This window comes from Delphinus delphis, chromosome 4 (assembly GCF_949987515.2).
Source record: "Delphinus delphis chromosome 4, mDelDel1.2, whole genome shotgun sequence".
NCBI classification, from domain to species: Eukaryota; Metazoa; Chordata; class Mammalia; order Artiodactyla; family Delphinidae; genus Delphinus; species Delphinus delphis.
In genome coordinates this window covers 5,897,087-5,916,889 of record NC_082686.1, presented here as the reverse complement: position 1 = coordinate 5,916,889, position 19,803 = coordinate 5,897,087, and the positions used below count along the sequence as shown (strand labels likewise).

Here is a 19,803-nt window from a genome sequence, read left to right as displayed (position 1 = left end):
TATATATGTATATATGTAAATAGATTTTCCCGTAACTGGTAGAGGTACGTACAGTCATCACAATGACAAAGCATCACGTTTACAGAATGCTGTCAGGGTGTGACTATTCAGTATCAGAATCTGAACATCCCAGTGGGGACCGTCGTCACAGCAGCCACCCCAGGATGTTCTGACATTTCCCACAGTGACACTGACATTGCTCAAGAGGGTTCCAATCGTCTGATGGGGTCATGGTCGCATCCTCTAGCAGAAGATGGATTCTCTCTTAGGATGCATCCAAGTCTGGTGAAGAAGGTGCAGATACTATGTCTGGATAATGTAGTTTGGGGCCCCAAATGACGTGTGATTAAAAGTTTTGATCCTCATTTTCTGGTGTGACTAGTGAGCTTCCGTTGAAAGCAATTTTGAGTCACGGCAAAAATATTTCAATAAGTGCAGGGTTTCCCAGTAACCTGAAGGAGGAAGACCAGACTGAACAGAGGATCCTGTTGCCTTCAAAGGAAGGAGCGTGAAAGGAAGAAGGAGAGGGAGACAGAAACATTTGATGAGGACTGTACAAGACATGAATTTGGAGCAGAAACAGACATTCTGAAATTTCCTAATTTAAAACTGCAAGATGAGCGGTGGAGTGGATGCCATTGAGACCCACGTGTGGTTCAAGATCAATAGGAGGAAATACCTCCAACACAAAATAAAATGCAAAGAAATAGAAATCGTTTGGGAAAGCCAGAGCCTGGAAGTCAGCCACAGGAGACCTAGGACATGAACAAGAGTAGTTCCAGAAAGAGCGAAGATTATCATACTAGGTGGAGTTAAGTAAGACAGAGAAAGACAAATGTCATATGCTATTGCTTATATGTGGAATCTAAAAAAAATGATACAATTGAACTTATTTACAAAATAGAAAGAAACTCACAGACTTAGAGAATGAACTTATGGTTACTGGGGAGAATTGTCGGGGGGAGGGATAGATTGGGAGTTTGGGATTGACATGTACACACTACTGTATTTAAAATGGATAACCGTCCATCAACAGAGGAATGGAATGGATAAAGAAGATGTGGTACATATATACAATGGAATATTACTCAGCCATAAAAAGGAATGAAATTGTGCCATTTGCAGAGACGTGGATGGACTTAGAGACTCATACAGAGCGAAGTAAGTCAGGAAGATACAAATATCGTGTATTAACACATATATGTGGAATTTAGAAAAATGGTACAGATGAACCTATTTGCGAAGGAGAAATAGAGACACAGATGTAGAGAACTAACGTATGGATACCAAGTTGGGGAGGTGGGATGGATTGGGAGATTGGGATTGACGTATGTACACTCCTATGTATGAAGTAGATGGCTGGTGAGGGCCTACTGAATAGCACAGGGGCAAAAAAGGAAGGTACAATCTGTTTGCCGGAAATATATTAAAATGTAATATATGTGTTCAAATGCGTTCCAGTATACATTAGGTGCAGACAAATACTGTTTGATTCCACTTATACGAGGTACCTAGAATAGTCAAATTCATAGTCAGAAAGTACATCAGTAGATGCCAGGGGCCAGCGGGTGGGGAGGGTGGGGAGAGGGACTGGGAATTAGTGTTTAATGGGGACAGAGTTTCAGTTTAGGAAGGTGAAAAATTTGGGAGATGGTTGACGGTGAGAGTTGCACAACAATGTGAATGTACTTAGTGCCACTGAAATGTACAGTTAAATATGGTTAAAATAGTATGTTTTAGATTATGTGAGTTTTAGCACAGTAAAAAAAAATTAAAAAAAAATAAAATGGATAACCAACAAGGACCTACTGCAAAAATAAATAAATAAAAAGCGTGAGGAGAAAAAAAAAGCGTGAAGAGCAGGAGAAGAGAACTCATGACTAAGAGAGAGCAGAGGGCTCTCCACTTGAAGGTGATGCTGCAGCCTCCCCTCCAGCCCCTCGTCTCCTGACTGGGCAGGAAAACCAGAGGGTGCTGTCTGAGGACCAGAAACTAGGCAAGAGTCCCTGAAAGATGGAAAGCAGAAAGGGCTGGTGTGAAGGAAGAACCGAGCCCTGGTGTTGGCCAAGGTGTGCTCAGCTCTCAGGGCCCTGCAGGCCCAGATGGGGCATTCGCACTGCAGGAGGGGCCCTGGGCAGTGATTTGGAGCAGCCTGGCAGCTGAACCCCTCTCACCCCACCTCCATCCTGCCCTTAGTCCCGGTGGTGGCCCACAGAGGGGTCTTCCCTGGGAGAAGCGGTGAGTGTGAGCTGGGTTGGGGGCGGGGCAGGCCCCCGAGAACCCTGGAGCAGGCAGACCCTGGCAGTCGGCCTCAGCCCTAGATGCACAGCAGAAGCACCAGGGGAGCTGTTAGTACCAGGAGATGCCAGGGCCGTAGCCAAGATGGGCTGAATGGAAATCTCTGGGCGGGGAGGCCCCAGGGGACTTTAATGTGCTCCTAAAGCTGAGAACCACTTCTGTAAAGGAAAACCTTGTCAAAATAGTGACGTCAGGAATTTTAAACAACCTCAGAAATAGCCAGGAGTTGTGGAAGGCCATATGGGAACAATGACATATGTGAGAATATCCATTCTGGTTTGGGGATATGGAGAAAAGCAGGGAAATACCAATGTTCTGAAGGTCTGGGCTCAGTGGGGGGCAGGGGAGGTAAATCATTTTGTTGGGGATCGTTCATATTATGTAACTGTGATTTATTAAGAGAGAACTGTGAGTTTTATGAACAGAAAGGTAAGCAATAGTGAAAGAGAAAAGCATTTCAGAACATCTAGATTAGCATAACGGGGGCAGAGCTGAGGAAAACAGAATGGAGACAAACTTAAGTCAGCAAAATGAAGGGAAGGAAAAACATGAGAGAAGACAGACGAGCTCTAGTGAATTAATATGGTAGAAAGAATCAAACCAACTCTATCAGTTGTTCTAAAAAATTTGGAGAGGCTGAAATTTCCTAGCCTGGATTCTTGAATAGTTGCTGTACAGTTGATGAGAAAGGGGTGTTAGATCTCCAGTTATGTGAATTGTCTGTTCTTCCCTTTAATCTGGCTAATTTATGCTTCATACGTTTTAAAAGCACAATCATATTTATGATTATGACTTTCTAATGAATTGACCCTTTTATTATTATCAAATATCTTTTTAAAATCCCTGGTAATACTCTTTGTCTTTTTATCTGTATATAATGATTAAAAAAAAAAGCTGTTTTAAAAAGATGTTCCAGACTTCTTATGCTTACTGTTTGCATGGTATATCTTTTTCCATCCATTTACTTTCAACTTACCCATGTAGACAACATAGAATTGGATCTTGTGCATTTTTTATTCATTCTGACAATCTCTGTTGTCAACTGGACCATTTAGTTTATTAATATTTAAGTAATCATTGAATTAATTGTGTTTAGATTTATCGTTTTATTACTTGTTTTTTATTTGTCCCCTCTCCTTTTATTCCTCTATTCTATGTGCTCTTGCTTTGTTTTGGGTTATTTGGATGTACTTTAGAATCCCCTTTTAATTTATTTTTTGGCTTTTTAGTGACACTTCTTCCATTTTTTTTGTAATGCAAAACTATATTTGGTTGCTCTAGTGATTGTAGTGTACATTCTTAATATTTCATGGTCTATAGTTAATCTTATAACACTTTATACTATGAACAAACATTGCAATCATATATATCCATTTACCATCCCCCATCCTTTGTGCTGTATGTATCATGTATATTACATTTTTGTATATCATCACCTCAACTATACAGTATTATAATTTTTGCCTTGAACAATCCTATGTATTTTTTTTAAAAGAGTAAATCTAACCTTTTACATTTACTTAGACAATTTTTTGACACTTTAAATATGTTGTTTCTTTCTGTCTTCTGGTCTTCATTGTTTCTAATGAGACATGAAGATTACTTGAATTCTTGTTCCCTGTATGTAATATGTCATTTTTCTGTGGTAGCTTTCAAGATTTTCTCTTCATCTTTGGTTTTCAGCTATTTGATTATGGTGTACCTGGGCATAGTTTTCTTTCTGTTTATCCTTATTGGGATTTGCTGAGATTCTGGAATCTGTAAGTATATATGTCTTTTACCACATTTAGGAAGTTTTCAGCCATTATATTTTTAGATATTATTTCTGCCCCATTTTTTTCATCTCCCCTTCTGACACTCTAATTACATATGATAAGTCTTTTGTCATTATCCCATATTTCCCTGAAGCTTTTTTTATTTTTTAAAAATCTTGTTTCTCTCTGGTCTTCAAATTGGATAATTTCTGTTGACCTACCTTTAAGTTCACTTATTTTTTCTTCTGTCATCTTCATTCTGCATCCAGTCTAGTGAGTTTTAAATTTCAGATATTGTATTTTTTCTGTTATAGAATGTCCCACTTGTTTGATTTTTATAGTTTTTATTTCTCTGCTGAGATTTCTAATTGTTTCAGCATCGTATGCATATTTTCCTTTACATCTTTGAGCACAGTTATAATAGCTGCTTTAAAGTTTTGTCTGCTAATTCCAACATCTGGGTTCTTTCTGGATTGGTCTCTATTTATTGTTTTTTCTTTTGAGGATGGGTCACATTTTCCTGTTCTTTATACTTCAAGTGTTTTGGATACTTGGAGATAGTGAAGGTTGTGTTGTGCAGACTGTATTTTGTTACATTCCTCTGAAAAATGTTGATTTTTTGTTTGTTTGTTTCAGTAGGCATTTACTTTGTCCTACTCAAACTGCAAACTCTATGTTTCTAGTAGCAGCTTAAATCTGAGTTGAGCTCTTTTTTCTTTAGCTGAAACCAGTCCCATACACACATTGTTCTGGGCTCAGCTGGAGATTTTGACAGAGTTTATAAACAGAATTTGGGGCTCCCTCCATCTGCCTCTCACCTGTCCAGGATTCTGTCCTCATTTTCTAGGGGCTGTGGGTGCCCTGAATTCTGTTTTTTTGGATTTTTCAGGCAAAAAACCTGTGGGTTTACTGTTGTGGTTTTATGTCTCTCACAAGATTTGCTTTTTCTCAGGCTTAAGCTCTGAGAACAGCAACTCACCTAGTGCCATTCTCACTTTTTTTTAAACCATTTTTCAAAAACCTTACTGTTCAGTAGTGTTAAGTATATTTACATTGTTGTGCAAAAGATCTCCAGAACTTTTTCATTTTGTAAAACTGAAACTCTATACTCGTACAACTCCTCATTTCTCCCTATTCCCAGTCCCTGGTAACCACTATTTTACTTTCTGTTTCTATGAATTTTTCGATTTTCGATTCCTCATGTAAGTGAAATCAAACAGTATTGTATTTTTGTGACTGGCTTCTTTCACTTAGCATAATGTACTCAGGGTTCATCTATGTTGTAGCATGTGTCAGGATTTCCTTTCCTTCTTTTTTAAGGCTGAATAGTATTCCATTGTATGTATGCTCATCCATTCATCCACTGATGATATTTGAATTGTTTCCACCTCTTGGCTGTTGTGAATAATGCAGCTGTGAACCTGAGTGTGCAAGTCATTCTCATCTTTTAAGTCAACTTCCTCTTGAATCTTCTTACTTTGGTTCATTTTCCTCTTGTTTTTCCTTTTCTTCTGTTTTAAAGAAAATTTATTTAAAAAAATTCACCCAGAGTTTATAGTCATTATTTGTTAGAGAGTTTATAGGATATTACTTGCCTACACTGGCATTGGAGTTGTCAGTGGTATTAGATTTTAACATAGATTGAGACATATGTTATTTATAACAATAAAACAATAATTCAAAGAAAACTGGAAATGAAGGGCATAAACAAACAAAAAGAAAGCTGGAGTGACATTAATAATATTAGATACAGAGGAATTCAAGACCAAAAGCATTAACTAGGTAAAAGAGATATTATGAGAAATTGTAAAAATCTATAAAGAAAATATAGTAGTCATGGATCTTTATGGATCATACTACATGGCAGTCAAATTCATAAATCAGAAACTCCTAGACATACAATGAAAACTTGTTAAAAACATACCTTTCCATAAATATATCGTACTTATTACATATCAGGCACAATTTACAGCAAAAAAACCAAATGTAATCAGCCAACTTAATTTTTAAAAGTTTAAAAATTAAAAATTTTTCTTCTAGCTTTATTGAGATATAACTGCAGCGCTGTTAAGGTATACAGCATAATGATTTGACTTACATATATCATGAAATGAAGTTTAGTGACCATCCATCATCCTGTACAGACACAAAATGAAAGAATTAGAAAAAAAATTTTTTCCTTGTGTGAGAACTCTTAGGATTTGCTCTCTTGACAGCTTTCATATATAACACAGAGCAGTGATAATTATATTTATCATGTTGTACAGTACATCCCTGGTACTTATTTATCTTGTAACTGGAAATTTGTACCTTTTGTCTACCTCATCCAATTCCCCTCTCCCCACACGCTGCCTCTGGTAACCACAGACTTTTTTCTATGCGTTTGTTTGTTTTTGAAGTATAACTGACCAACAATACTATGTTAGTTCCTGGTATACAACATAATGATTTAATATTTCTGTACATTTCAAAATGGCCACCATAAGTCTAGTTACCATCTGTCACCATACAAAGATATTACAGAATTATTGACTGTATTCCCCATATTGTACATTTCATGACAGTGACATTTATTTTGTAACTGAAAGTTTGTATCTCTTAATCTCCCTCACCTATTTCTTTTCTCCCTCCATCTCCTTCCACTCTGGCAACCACTCTGTATTTATGACTCTGTTTCTGTTTGGTTATGTTTGTTCATTTGCTTTGTTTAGATTCCACATTTAAGCGAAATCGTACAGTATTTGTCTTTCTCTTTCTGACTTATTTCACTTAGCATAATACCCTCTAGGTCCATCCATGTTGTTGCAAATTCCATTCTTTTATAAGGCTGTGTAATATTCCATATATATATATATGCCACATCTTCTTTATCCACTCGTCTATTGATGGGCACTGAGGTGGCTACCATACCTTGGCTATTGTAAATAATGTTGCGATGAACATTGGGGCATATATTTTTTCAGATTAGTGTTTTCATTTTCTTCAGATAAATACCCAGGAACGCGGTAGATGGATTGTGTGGCAGTTCTACCTTTAATTTTTTGAGGAATCTCCATAATGTCTCCTTTAGTAGTTGCACCAATCTACATTTTGATCAACAGTGCATGAGGATTCTCTTTCCTCCATATCCTCACCAATGCTTGTTATTTGTTGTCTTTTTGATAATAGCCATTCTGACACTAAGAGGTGATATCTCATTGTGGTTTTGATTTTCATTTCCATGATGATTAGTGATGTTGAACATCTTTTTATGTGCCTGTTGCCCATCTGTATGTCTTCTTTGGAAAAATGTCTATTCAGGTCCTCTGCCCATTTAACATTTTTTTATGTTGAGTTATATATTTTTTTAACTTTTTAAAGAAATAAATTTATTTTATTTAATTTATTTTATTTTTGGCTGTGTTGGGTCTTCGTTGCTGCATGTGAGCTTTTCCCTGGTTGTGTCAAGTGGGGGCTACTCTTCATTGTGGTGTGTGGGCTTCTCATTGTGGTGTTCTCTTGTTGTGGAGCACAGGCTCTAGGTGTGTGGGCTTCAGTAGTTGTGGCATATGGGCTCAGTAGTTGTGACACACGGGCTTCATTGCTCTGTGGCATGTGGGATCTTCCCAGACCAGGGCTCAAACCCATGTCCCCTGCATTGGCAGGCAGATTCTTAACCACTGAGCCACCAGGGAAGCCCATGGGTTTTTTTAATTTTTATTTTTTGGCCATGCCATGTGGATTGTGGGATCTTATCAATAGTTCCCCGACCAGGGATCGAACCCATGCCCCCTGCAGTGGAAGAGTGGAGTCCTAACCACTGAATTCCCTATATGAGTTCTTTGTATATTTGGATATTAATCCCTTATCAGATGTAGTATTTGCAATACCTTCTTTAATTCGGTAGGCAGCCTTTTTGTTTTGTTGATAGTTTCCTTTGCTGTGCAAAAGTCTTTTAGTTTGATGTAGTTCAGTTTATTTATTTTACTTTTGTTTCCCTTGTCTGAGGAGACAGATCCAAAAAAATATTGCTAAGACTGATGTCAAAGAGCATACTGCTTATGTTTTCTTCTAGAAGTTTTATGGTTTCAGGTCTTACATTTAAGTCTTTAATCTATTTTGAGTTTATTTTATTTATTTATTTATTTTTTGCGGTATGCTGGCCTCTCACTGTTGTGGCCTCTCCTGTTGTGGAGCACAGGCTCCGGACATGCAGGCTCAGCAGCCATGGCTCATGGACCTAGCTGCTCCGCGGCATGTGGGATCTTCCTGGACCGGGGCATGAACCTGTGTCCCCTGCATCAGCAGGCGGACTCTCAACCACTGTGCCACCAGGGAAGCCCTGAGTTTATTTTTGTATATGGTATGAGAAAGTAGTCCAGTTTGATTCTTTTCCATGTAGCTTTCCAGTTTTCCCAACACCATTTATTGAAGACACTTTTTTTTTCCTTATTGTGTATTCTTGCCTCTTTTGTCATAGGTTAAGTGACCCTAAATGTGTGGGTTTATTTTCAGTGTCCCTATTCTGTTCTATCAAACTGTATGTCTGTTTTTGTGCCAGTACCATACAGTTTTGATTTTGTAGCTTTGTAGTATAGTTTGAAACTAGGGAGCATAATACTTCCAGTTTTGTCTTTCCTTCTTAAGATTATTTTGATTACTTGGGGTCTTCTGTGACAGCAAACAATTTAATAGATATGTATAGATATATGTATACACACAAGAATAAGAATATATTAGATAGATATTAATAGAATGTATTCTTCTCTTACACTTATTAAACAATTTCCAAATCTATTACGTTCTTGGTCACAAAGGAAACTTTTATAAATTTCAAAAAGGGATGATTTTACAGGATACATTTTTATCCCAAGTATAGAATTACAATATGGAAGAGAAATATCATAAAAACTTAAGAAATAAATATATGCCATTTCAAATAACTCCATATCCAAGGGAAAACAAAACTGATATTACAAGTCATCAAATAATAAGCAAAAGATATTATTTCATGCACAAACCCCAATATACAGCCAAATATCTATACAGAGGAAAATTGTTAACTTTAAATATTCTTATAATTAAAGGAGAAGGGTAAAAACTTAGTAAAATAAATATTCAACTTATAAAATTAGGAAAATAGAAAAAAAAGAGTAGGCAGTGAATCAATAAAAAGAAAAAACAAGATTAATTTAATACAAAAGAGAAAGTGTGTGTCTGTGTGCCTCTGTGTGCATATATGAATACAATTTATATATAATTTGAATATATACAACTTGAATACATTTATATGTAATTTGACTATATATAACTTGAACAGACATATGAAATAGATGAAATCCCTGACCAGTTGATATATTACTTAGAAAACTTTCAGTTATACCTAGATCAATTTCTGTTACAAATTCAGATGGGAAGTCTAAATAATATATTAGCAAACTGTATCCAGCAATGAATTAAAGGTAATACACCAAATTAGAGCAGAATTTTTTCTATCAAAGTAGTTCATTACATGAACTTATTGATGGAGAAAAACTGTAAGATTGTGTCCATAAATACCAAGAAGATATTTGATATAATTCATCAGACACTCCTAGTTAAAATAAACATGGATTAAAATATAAGTAGAAGGAAACTGAGTAAATATTATAAAAACCAATTATCAAAAGAAAACTGTATCCTAATGAACCATGAAATACTGAAGCATTAAAATCAGAAGAAAGATAGGCATGCCTGTCATCACCATATTATTAAACATTGTTTTAGAAGCTGTAGTTATTACAAAAAAGTAAGAAAATGAAATATCTTATATATATTTAGCATATATGAAATATAAAAATTATCTTTATTTGTGTATGATGTAATTGTATGCCTAGAAATCTCAACAAACTCCAATAAAATTCATTAGAATTATTATTATAGTTTATTAAGTTTCTGGATTAAAAAAATGCAAAAATTAGTAGCTTTTATTTATATCAACTATAATGGATAGGAAGTTAAAATGTAAAAAACATATCTCACTCACAATGGTGATAAAAATCTCTAAAATGTTTAGGAATAGATTTATCTGAAAGACACCAACAAATATTAAAGCAATGGAGAGACCTATGATGCCCTGAGTAGGATGACCTAACAATAAGAAGTGATAATTCCTAAACTAATAAATACATTTAGTGCTATTTCAATGAAAAGCCTATTTAATATTTTTGACACTAGGAAAAATGATCTTAAAATGAATTGGAATAATACATGTCTGAGAAGAGCCAAGAAAATCTTGAAAAAGGAGATTTTGTGTAGCAAAGTCTTGCCTTTCTGAATATTGAAATTTATGTTAAAAACTACAGTGATAAAAGCTGTATATCGGCATGGGAACTGATAAATACATCCATGGATATGTTTATATATTTATATATACACTAGTGTATTAACAGATCCAAATGCATACATAGAACTTTATAAACGACAAAAATAACATCTCAATTCAAGGGAAAAATAATGGTACGGGCATAATTTGTCATCTATCTGAAAGAAAACAGAGCCCTACTTTATAGCATATACAAAATTAGATTCCAGGTGGATTAAGTCTCTAGATGTTAATAATTAATACAAAATAATAGAAATACATTTCAGAGAATAAAACTTAGATAAATTTGTGTATATAAAGGGCGACAAAACAAACAAAAAAACCCAACAAAATTTGTAAAAAGTTTTGTAAAAAGTTTTTTCTCTATAGACTGGAGAAAAAACCTTGTAACCTGACAACGGGCTAATATTTCTATTGTATAAAGAACCTATAAAAATTGATAATAAAACACAAACAATTCGTAAAAATGGGCAAAACATATGAAGGCATTTATCTGTAAGTGGCTAAAACTCATGAAAAATATGCCTTTCCTTTCCAGTAATGAGGAAAATGTAACTTAAAACAAAAATGAGGGCTTCCCTGGTGGCGCAGTGGTTGAGAGTCCACCTGCCGATGCAGGGGACATGGGTTCGTGCCCTGGTCCGGGAAGATCCCACATGCCGCGGAGCGGCTGGGCCTGTGAGCCATGGCCGCTGAGCCTGCGCGTCAGGAGCCTGTGCTCTGCAACGGGAGAGGCCACAACAGTGAGAGGCCCGTGTACCGCAAACAAAACAAAACAAACAAACAAAAATGAAATTCCATTTTCTCCCAACAGGTTGGCAAAGATTAAAAAGTGCAATCATCTTCATTGCTCATGGAGATAAAGGAAAAGGGGCCAGGCACATATTACGATGGGAATGTAAATTGCTACAATTCCTTTTTTTAGAAAGAAATTAATCCTCCCCACCATTTTATTCATTTTAATATAGCATTGTTTGTACAGGCACAAACGTGTGAACTTTCTGAAAAACCATAAACTGGGAAATATTTGAATAAGTTGTTATATATTTAATATTAAGCAGATGTTAATAACAGTGAGTTACAACCATATGAATTAATCTGGACAAATGTACATGATGTACTAAGCTAAAAAATCAAATTGTGCATAGTATGTTCCCATATCTGTTTAAAAAACCCACAAAAATGAAACAAAAATAGCCTCTATGTATGTATTAAGGTAGAGTTAGGTACATATAAAATTTTTAATATTCAGTATCATAGAAGCTTGGAACTGGAAATTGTGTATATGGCTTAATTTTTTTCCCGTGAGCTTGAAGTGCCTTTGTAATAAAAATCATCGAATCCTGCCCCCACCCCATTTTTACTGATATAATTGAAATATAACATTGTATGAGTTTAAGGGGTACAACATAATGATTTAATATATGTAAGTGGTGTGAAATGATCTCCACAATAAGTTAACATCCATCACCTCACATAGTTACAATTTTTTTCCTTCTGATGAGAAAAATAACCTAATATTTTAAGAGACTGGGAACCACTGGTTAAGTCAAGAGAACATAAAGTAGAAGGTGTATTCTAGCCCTGCCCCTAACTTGCAATGTGACATATTTTGCCTTTATTTTCTTGCCTCTAAGGTGTGAGTGGTGGTGACTGACCTATGGAATTAGGTTACAGTGTCGTAGTGAAGATAAAATGAAGACAAATATAATTTGGATAGTTAAATGGTATCGAAATGCAAGCTATTTATCCTCAAGAAAATTCTCAGACATTCTCAATTTCTATGATGCAGGTGACAAAATCGCCCAAGGAAGCATCTTCCCTTCCCAATGGTGATGTGGCAGGAGAAGCACAGAGCAACACAGAGGTAAGAGCTGGTATCTTGAACCATCTCCTGGAGACCCATTTACTCAGAATGTCTACTAGGTTCTAATCTTTTCATATCTGTTTGTCTATCTGTCTACCTCATCTATCTATCTATCTATCATCTATCTTTCTTTTTTAATCTCTAAAATTATAAAGCTTCTTTCCACAAAAGCAATAGAAAATAAATATTCCCTAAATATGGAATCCTTTGGAGTTCTCTTCACAAGACTTAAATGGGTGAATTAACTCCTATTAGGGTCTTTATTACTCTACCATGCACATGAGTCGGTTCTATGGACTTACACCGACAGATCCAATCAGCAATGTCGAGGGTTGGTGATCCCATACTCTAGGGGTTAAGTGACTAATACACAGATGTCCACGTTTGCTTTGTTTATGTATTGTGTATCTAAATAAGGAAACCACAGCACGTGTGGTCTGGTGTCACCTTAGAAGCTTATCCAAGGTTAGTGATACCATGGGTTTCCTTTATGACCAGGGAACAGAGAAGACTGAAGAAAGTGGACAACACGAGGCACAAAAAGAAGGCAGTGAAGATGCAGGCGACCTCACCGGATCCCCAGAGAAGAATGTGAGTGTTTGCTGTTTTCACTGTAGTTTCACTGGATTCAGTTCTGTTCAACAAGCATTTATTTAGCCCTGCCAGGTGCCAGGAATCTGTCTGGGCACACGAGAATGGGCATGAAAGTAAGGAACTGAGGGTTTAGCCAGGAGGCAGCAGGTAATTTTCACTTAATATGTTAACTGCTGTGCTCAAGGAGAGTAGAGGGCTGAAAGGAAGCCAGAGGAAGGACCCTGAAACCAGGCCTGGAGTGACAGGCTACGCAAGGCTTTAATGATTTGTCCTTGTGTTGTTACGGTTAGGTTGGGTTCATGTTCTTTCTAAAGCAAGGGACCTTATGCCTTGGTCATGCGTAGTGATGGACTCCTATCACACTTGTCGACTTAAAAAAAATGCACAACGTGAACGTTGTGAGTTAAGTTTTGTTTGGGGCAGAATGAGGACTATAGCCCGGGAGATAGCACCTCAGAGAGCTCTGAGAAACTGCTCCTAAGAGGTAGCGGGAAACGTCAGTACATATGTGATTTTGATAAAGGGAGTCCGTGCAACCAAGAGCATATTTTTTGCAGAAGGTTCTGCTCGTCTCGTGAAGTTTACTGCTTGTCACGAGGAGCAGACATCACCATGAAGGATTTTAGTGCTTTTCTAGATACGAGGAGATGCAAGAATTGGGCTCATAAAATCTTCTCCTGGAAGCATCTAACTATCTGAAGACCTGTTCTGCGAGTTTTTCCCAGAGCACAGAGTGCCTCGTTCCTGATCTCCACCCCGAACTCCTTTCAAGGGGCGTTGAAGGTCAGCAACTGCAACAGCTCATGATTTAATCCTTGTAGAGGCAGATGGCAAGTGCCGGTTTGTAGTTGGCAATTCCACCAAGAAGATTTGTGGGAAGCCAATGGGAGCTGAGGATAATAGGGTCCCTGGGGGAGGGAAACTGACACCAATTCAATGCCAATCAGGGGACTCTCGGGGCCCCGCTGATGCAAGGCCTGTGAGCTAATTCTAAAGGTTCCAATGCAGGGGCCTCAGGGTAAAGGGCCGAGGGGAGACTGTGGTTCTGGAAGCACCAAGCTAAGATAATGGTGGATCAGATGGGCTACTTATTCAAGGAATTCTGAAAATGTGGTTGGGAAGCCAGGCAAAGGGGAAACCCTGGAGCCACCGAGGGAGCCTGAATGGGCTGAGCCACCTCTTGGGAGAATTTCAGTGGGCTTCTGCCTTGGGCCAATTGTAGCAAAGACTATTTACCAAACCCCAATGGTTTGCATTTGTACCTATTTATTGATTCCAGGAGAGATGTGGACAGCTTTTAAGATCACTGGATTCTTGTTCCCAGCAGATCGAATGTGACTGGGAAAGGGGCCAAGACTGACAGCCACGTTGTGGAAAATGGGGGTGGCATCAGCTTGTCTTTATCATAAGGAATTTAAATTTGGGAGGAACCAAGGCAGTAAATTCCCTTATGTTTGAATACTGCTATTTCAAAATGTTGATGATTTAAGACCCTTTGACGTTTCTGTTTTGAAGAAAGATGAAATCTTCAGTCTTGATCTAGAAGTTAGGTGGGCTTTCATAGCAGCCTGTATAATTCAGAAACAATCAATTTAAGGTGAAATAGAGTGACAATTTAATTATCCTGTAATTTATAAACATCTTTAAAAACATTTTATAATTTGAACTTGCCATGGATTGCCTAATGCACTGGTACAACATGATTGATTTACATGTTGAAATTCAGTTTGCTCCTTTTAAGACAGAGAGACAAAGGTAAAAACATTACACCCCAATCCCTTTCTCCCACGAGACCAAGAGGAAGACAGCATTTTTAAAATCAGACCCTGACTTCTACAGCAGGGGGAGGGTTGGCTTCAGCTTCTCAGCCTCTGGGCTGGTTAGTTCAGTGAAGTGATGAGCCATCCAGCTTGGGGATTCTCTTTGCTAATATTTTTAAAAATTGTGAGCCCTTTACAAAGTAAATTATAGTCTTGTGGATCCTAATAGGAATTAAAAACATCGCTGTGTTATTTTTGCTTGGGCTGAGATGAAGAAATGACTACACAGAAGACATTTTTATTTTAGATGAATATAGTATTAACATTAATGATCAACTCTTTAACAATATTTATTCTACATAAAGAGAGATTTTGACTTTTTCCCGTTTGACAAGTGGTACGTGCTCCTTGACTTGCTGTAATTCAGTTAAGTAAGGAAAAAACTATGATGGGTCAGTGAACATTAAAAATGACATAACGTGATTAGCTTTGGGACTGAATATATAGGAAACGCGATTGACATTTAAGAAAGAGACAAAAACTATCTGATATTTGGGATGCTTGGATTTTGTGCTTCAAGAACCTTCTGTCTTTTTCTGGTTTTGGGGTTGTTTTTCAAGGTTAAGATGGGAAGGCCGTCTTGGCTATTTGACATCACATCTTTCCCGGCTGTGCACCCAGGCTTACATGGGCTTATTTGTGATGATCAGAAAGGCCAATTAGATCATGTGTTTTACCTCTTTAACATGCTTTTTTATTTTATTTCATTTTTAAAATTTTATTGAAGTATAGTTGATTCACAATGTTGTATTTAATTTCTGCCGTATAGCACAGTGATTCAGTTATACATATTATATGTATATCCTTTTTCATATTCTTTTCCATTATGGTTTATCACAGGATATTGAACATAGTTTCCTATGCTGTATAGTGGGACCTTCTTGTTCATTCATTCTCTATATAATAGTTGGCATGTGCTAACCCCACATTCCCAATCCTTCCCTCCTCCACCACCCCTTCCCTTTGGCAACCACAAGTCTGTTCTCTATACTTGTGAGTCTGTTTTTGATTGTAGATAAGTTCGTTTGTGTTGTATTTTAAATTCCACGTATAAGTGATATCATATGATATTTGTCTTCCTCTTTCTGACTTACTTCCCTTAGTATGATAGTCCCTAGGTCCATCCATGTTGCTGCATTCTTCTTTATGGCCGAGTAGTATTCCATTGTATATATGTACCACATCATCTTTATCCATTCATCTGTCAATGGACATTTAGGTTGTTTCCATGTGTTGGCTATTGTGCTAGGTTGGCCAAAAGGTTCCTTTGGGTTTTTCCCTAAGATGTTATGGGAAAAAGCCAGACGAACTTTCTGGTCAACCCAATAAATTGTTAAAGTGAATTTTTAAAGTACCAGTCACATCCAGTAGATTCTTCTCAGATAAATCCAAGGCTTTTAGATAAAATCTCTGGCTCTGTTGAAACCACCTTGGGGAAATCTCATGGAATTGTACCTTTTGCTCCTCCAGCCCATTGTATCTAAACAGCAGCTCCCTGTGCTTCCTTCTCTAACCAACATTCCGTGAGGGATATAAATAACATAATCTTTGCGGGTTCAGATTTGGTTCATAACACTTCTGGCCGTGGACCGTCAGCGTCACTAATTTCTCTAGACACCATAATATCTGCTTTATGCCCCCACCTCCTGGCTGGCAGGAGATTCAATCTGGGTGAAGCGTTTGGAGACTCACTCCTTCTTGGGGACTTAGAGTCATCATGGGGTCTTCAGTGGTGACTGGAGGGGAGAGGGCCCTGGTTCTTTGTGGTGGTGACTTTCTGACATGGGTTTCCTGCTGCCTATTGGCAGCTGTTGACGCTGGTCCCTCAGCTTGGTTCAGGCCCTCTGCCCTGGCTGGAAGTGGCCATGCCTCTCACACTGACCAGTCATATGCCTCCTCGTACATCGTGCCCAGGTGCTACCCAGATGCCCCAGTGGTCCCTGGTTCAGCGTCTACATCAAGCAGGGCCTGGGTAGCACCTCCTGGAACACCCACCTCCGTCTGCCCCCTTCTGTCTTCAATCTGCTTCATCTCCTCAGCTCTAAGCCCTAAGCTCCAAGCTCGTTTTTCCAGGGATTATCTAGCTTCCTCGCCTCTTTCAGCCCAGGATTTTGATAAGCAAGGCTTATAACTTCTTCCCTAGAGGCGGAGAACCAGAACAAGTATGTGGCTGTCTTCTTGGAGTGTGGGGAATGACAGTAACTCTATTCCCTCCCTCTAATTTTGGATAGTAGGGAGAACAAAATGAGAATTCTTATTCTGGTATATACAGCCATACTATTCATGACAAGGAACACAAATGTATTTTAACCTCTTATTCTGAAATGATTACAGACTCACAGGGACATAGTACAGAGTCCTGTGTGCCCTTTGCCGGGCTTCCGCTAATGATGACATCTCAGATGGCTGCAGTAGGAGATGGAAACCAGGAGTATGACATTGGTGCATCTCTGTTAAGTAGACTTGCAGACCTTATTCAGGGTTGGCCATTTTTTTCAAACCTCTCATTTGTGTGTTAAAAGTCATTCCTCTGTGTGTTAAGAACCATTTCAAGTGTGCAGTGGTAACAGCTCCCTCCAGCAGCTGGTGGTGTTAAAACGAGTGACAGACCAGCTAAGTGAGTGTCTGAGTTGTGTCCATCTGATCTCAACTATTGCACATGTTTACTCAGTACACACTTGCAAATGTTCAAAGGATGCCATTTTAATGGGGAAAATATTTACCGAAGAATATCACGTTGATTTGATAAAAAGAGATGAGGACAGAAACTGTTATCTCTTTTAGCGAGATGGACTTCCCCTGACCACCAACCCAGGCCTCTAGGGTTCTTACACACAAGATGCTGAGGTGTATATTTCCTACTTGCTGACAGGTTGGGGCAGCGTTTGGGAGGCAAGATGGTGCACACTGAAAAGATCATTCATTCCTGCCTAAGAAGATGTCACCTGTAGCTTCAGTCCCCCTGTAGAGAGGGGACTTCATTGTCCCCTTCCCTGCTGACCCAGGGAGGGATGAGGGGATAAAGAGGAGAGGGGGACTTGTGAACAGTACCAGAGGAGTAAAGGAGGAAAGCAGGCCACCTCAGCTTCTGGGCACACTGAGAAGAGGACTACAGACTAGGGGTGTCATGAGAACATTATGAAACCCTGGAAATGGAGAAGACGCAGCTTGTTCATCTTGGTGTTTGGTTTCCATCGAGGTCAAAGTATTTTACATGGTATTCTCTGCTAACTCAATGGTCCTTTCCAAAATCTTCTAAGACCTTGGCTTGACTGACTACAGGATTATGGTCTATAAATCTTCCCCACTTTGCTTCCTCCAAAATCTATCTTGAGGATAGTTGCTCAACCAAGGGGTGGGCATTGGTTTAGGTCCTCCACAAGCTCGTGAGCCTCAGGCTGCGTCCCTGTACTGTCTGCAGATGGAGAGAACCCTGCTCTTGCCCCTGACCTTCAGCCGCTCTGAGGCTGGCTGCCCTCCTCAGGTCCCTCTGGACTGGCCCCCACCCTCCTTCCACACCAGCCACTTGTCCTAACCAGCCACTGCCTGACATTCACCGTGGCTGACACCTGTCCTTAGTCCTGGCCACGTGCCGCATCAGCAGCCTGCCTCCCTGGCCAGGTTCCCAACAGAAATAACTGTTGGTGAGGTTCTAAGACTTTGAAGGCTTCCTCTGATTAGCTTTCTTAGAAGAGCAACAAGGTAAAATGATTTTAAGTTGTAGCTTCGTCAAGTGAATGATTCATACCCTATCCTAAGATCCTGCAGAATCTCAACTTAATTGACCATGTGATTATAATTATCTTAAAAATAACCTTTTGCCAGTACAATTATTTGCCAACCACAAAAATCAATTCAAGCGTTGTATATAGATGACTTTTAAGGATCTACCTAATTCTGACACTTTATAATTCTGTGAGCTAAGGATGGATGTTTAAGTTTATTTTATTAATATATCCCACCTCCTCCTAAGAAAGATTTGAGGCATGAGTGGCATACATAAATACCTTCATTCAACATTTTATTGACAGACTGAATGCTGCCATATGCGAGGCAGTCCAGGGACTGAAAATGAGCTTCTATTCTGGTGGAGCTGGTGATGGTCATAGCCAAGGTTCTTCAAAGCTTACCTGACCTTTTGAGGCTAAGTATTTCTATAAATTCTCTGAGCAGTTACTTTCTCTACTTAATGTCTCTTTCAAGAAATTAAGGTCAATTCAGATACTGATAAAGCCCTAGGTCCCTCGGTAATTGCTGCTAGCTAACCTGTAAAAGTTGAGATTAGCACTTATTCCTGTAAGAACCCCTACTGCTCTCCAGCCTAGCTCTAAGGATAATCCCATTTTTAATAGTGTGTTTTTTGTTAATTCATTTGTTTCAGCTGTACACAATTAATAAAAATAATTGGATTTAGAGAAGTGTAAAACTCTACATAGCTAACAATTCTGTGTGGCATATAGTGAATTTTAATTTGATCTCATGTGGATAAGAAGAAAATGAATGTTCTCTGAGATCTAAAGAGTTAATAGGAGACTTTATAGGTTCATTTATCTAGTCACTTAACACATTTATTGAGCTTATATCTTGGTTCCAGACAGTGGCTGGGTCCCGGAGATCCAAAAATGAATAAAGACACAAGTTGTGCCCCAAGGAGTACACAGACTAGTTAGGGAGACAGATAAATAAATGATGATTATGGTAGCAAATAAGGGAGTCCCCTAACTCAGGCTTATGGGTCAGGAAAGTCTTCCTTGAAAAGATTGTTTTAAGCAGTGTCCTGGGAGGTGTCGCTGATGTGAGAAAGTTGTATGTGACTGTTAGCTGAAATAAAGAATCATGAGGCTAGAGAGGTGAGCAGGGGCCAGATCATGGTGGCCTTTCAACCGTTCTAAGGATTATGGATTTATCTTGAAAAGATGGAAAGTTTTCAACACGAGGGCAGCACGGTAAGGTCGGTTGTCTTCTAGAGTGGTATCTCTGGCTACTGTGTGGAGAACAGGTTGGAGATAAGGAAGACTAGAGGTGATGTAACCCTGGTGAGAGAAGATGGCGGTCCTGGCAAAGGAAGGACAAGGCATGGGCAGAATGAGACAATATTAAAGAGGTGCAATCAACACATCGCCGAAA

The 19,803-nt window shown here is 38.5% G+C and overlaps 1 protein-coding gene across 1 annotated transcript in view; it reads left to right on the top strand.

Annotated features, from left to right (window-relative positions):
* The window catches only part of SH3BGR (SH3 domain binding glutamate rich protein), a 64,146-nt gene that overhangs the window by 30,091 nt on the left and 14,252 nt on the right, over positions 1–19,803 (top strand). The window contains exons 4-5 of the mRNA XM_060010288.1: positions 12,188–12,262; positions 12,761–12,853. Of these exons, the coding sequence (XP_059866271.1) occupies positions 12,188–12,262; positions 12,761–12,853 (168 nt within the window). The remainder of the gene's footprint in view (positions 1–12,187; positions 12,263–12,760; positions 12,854–19,803) is intronic.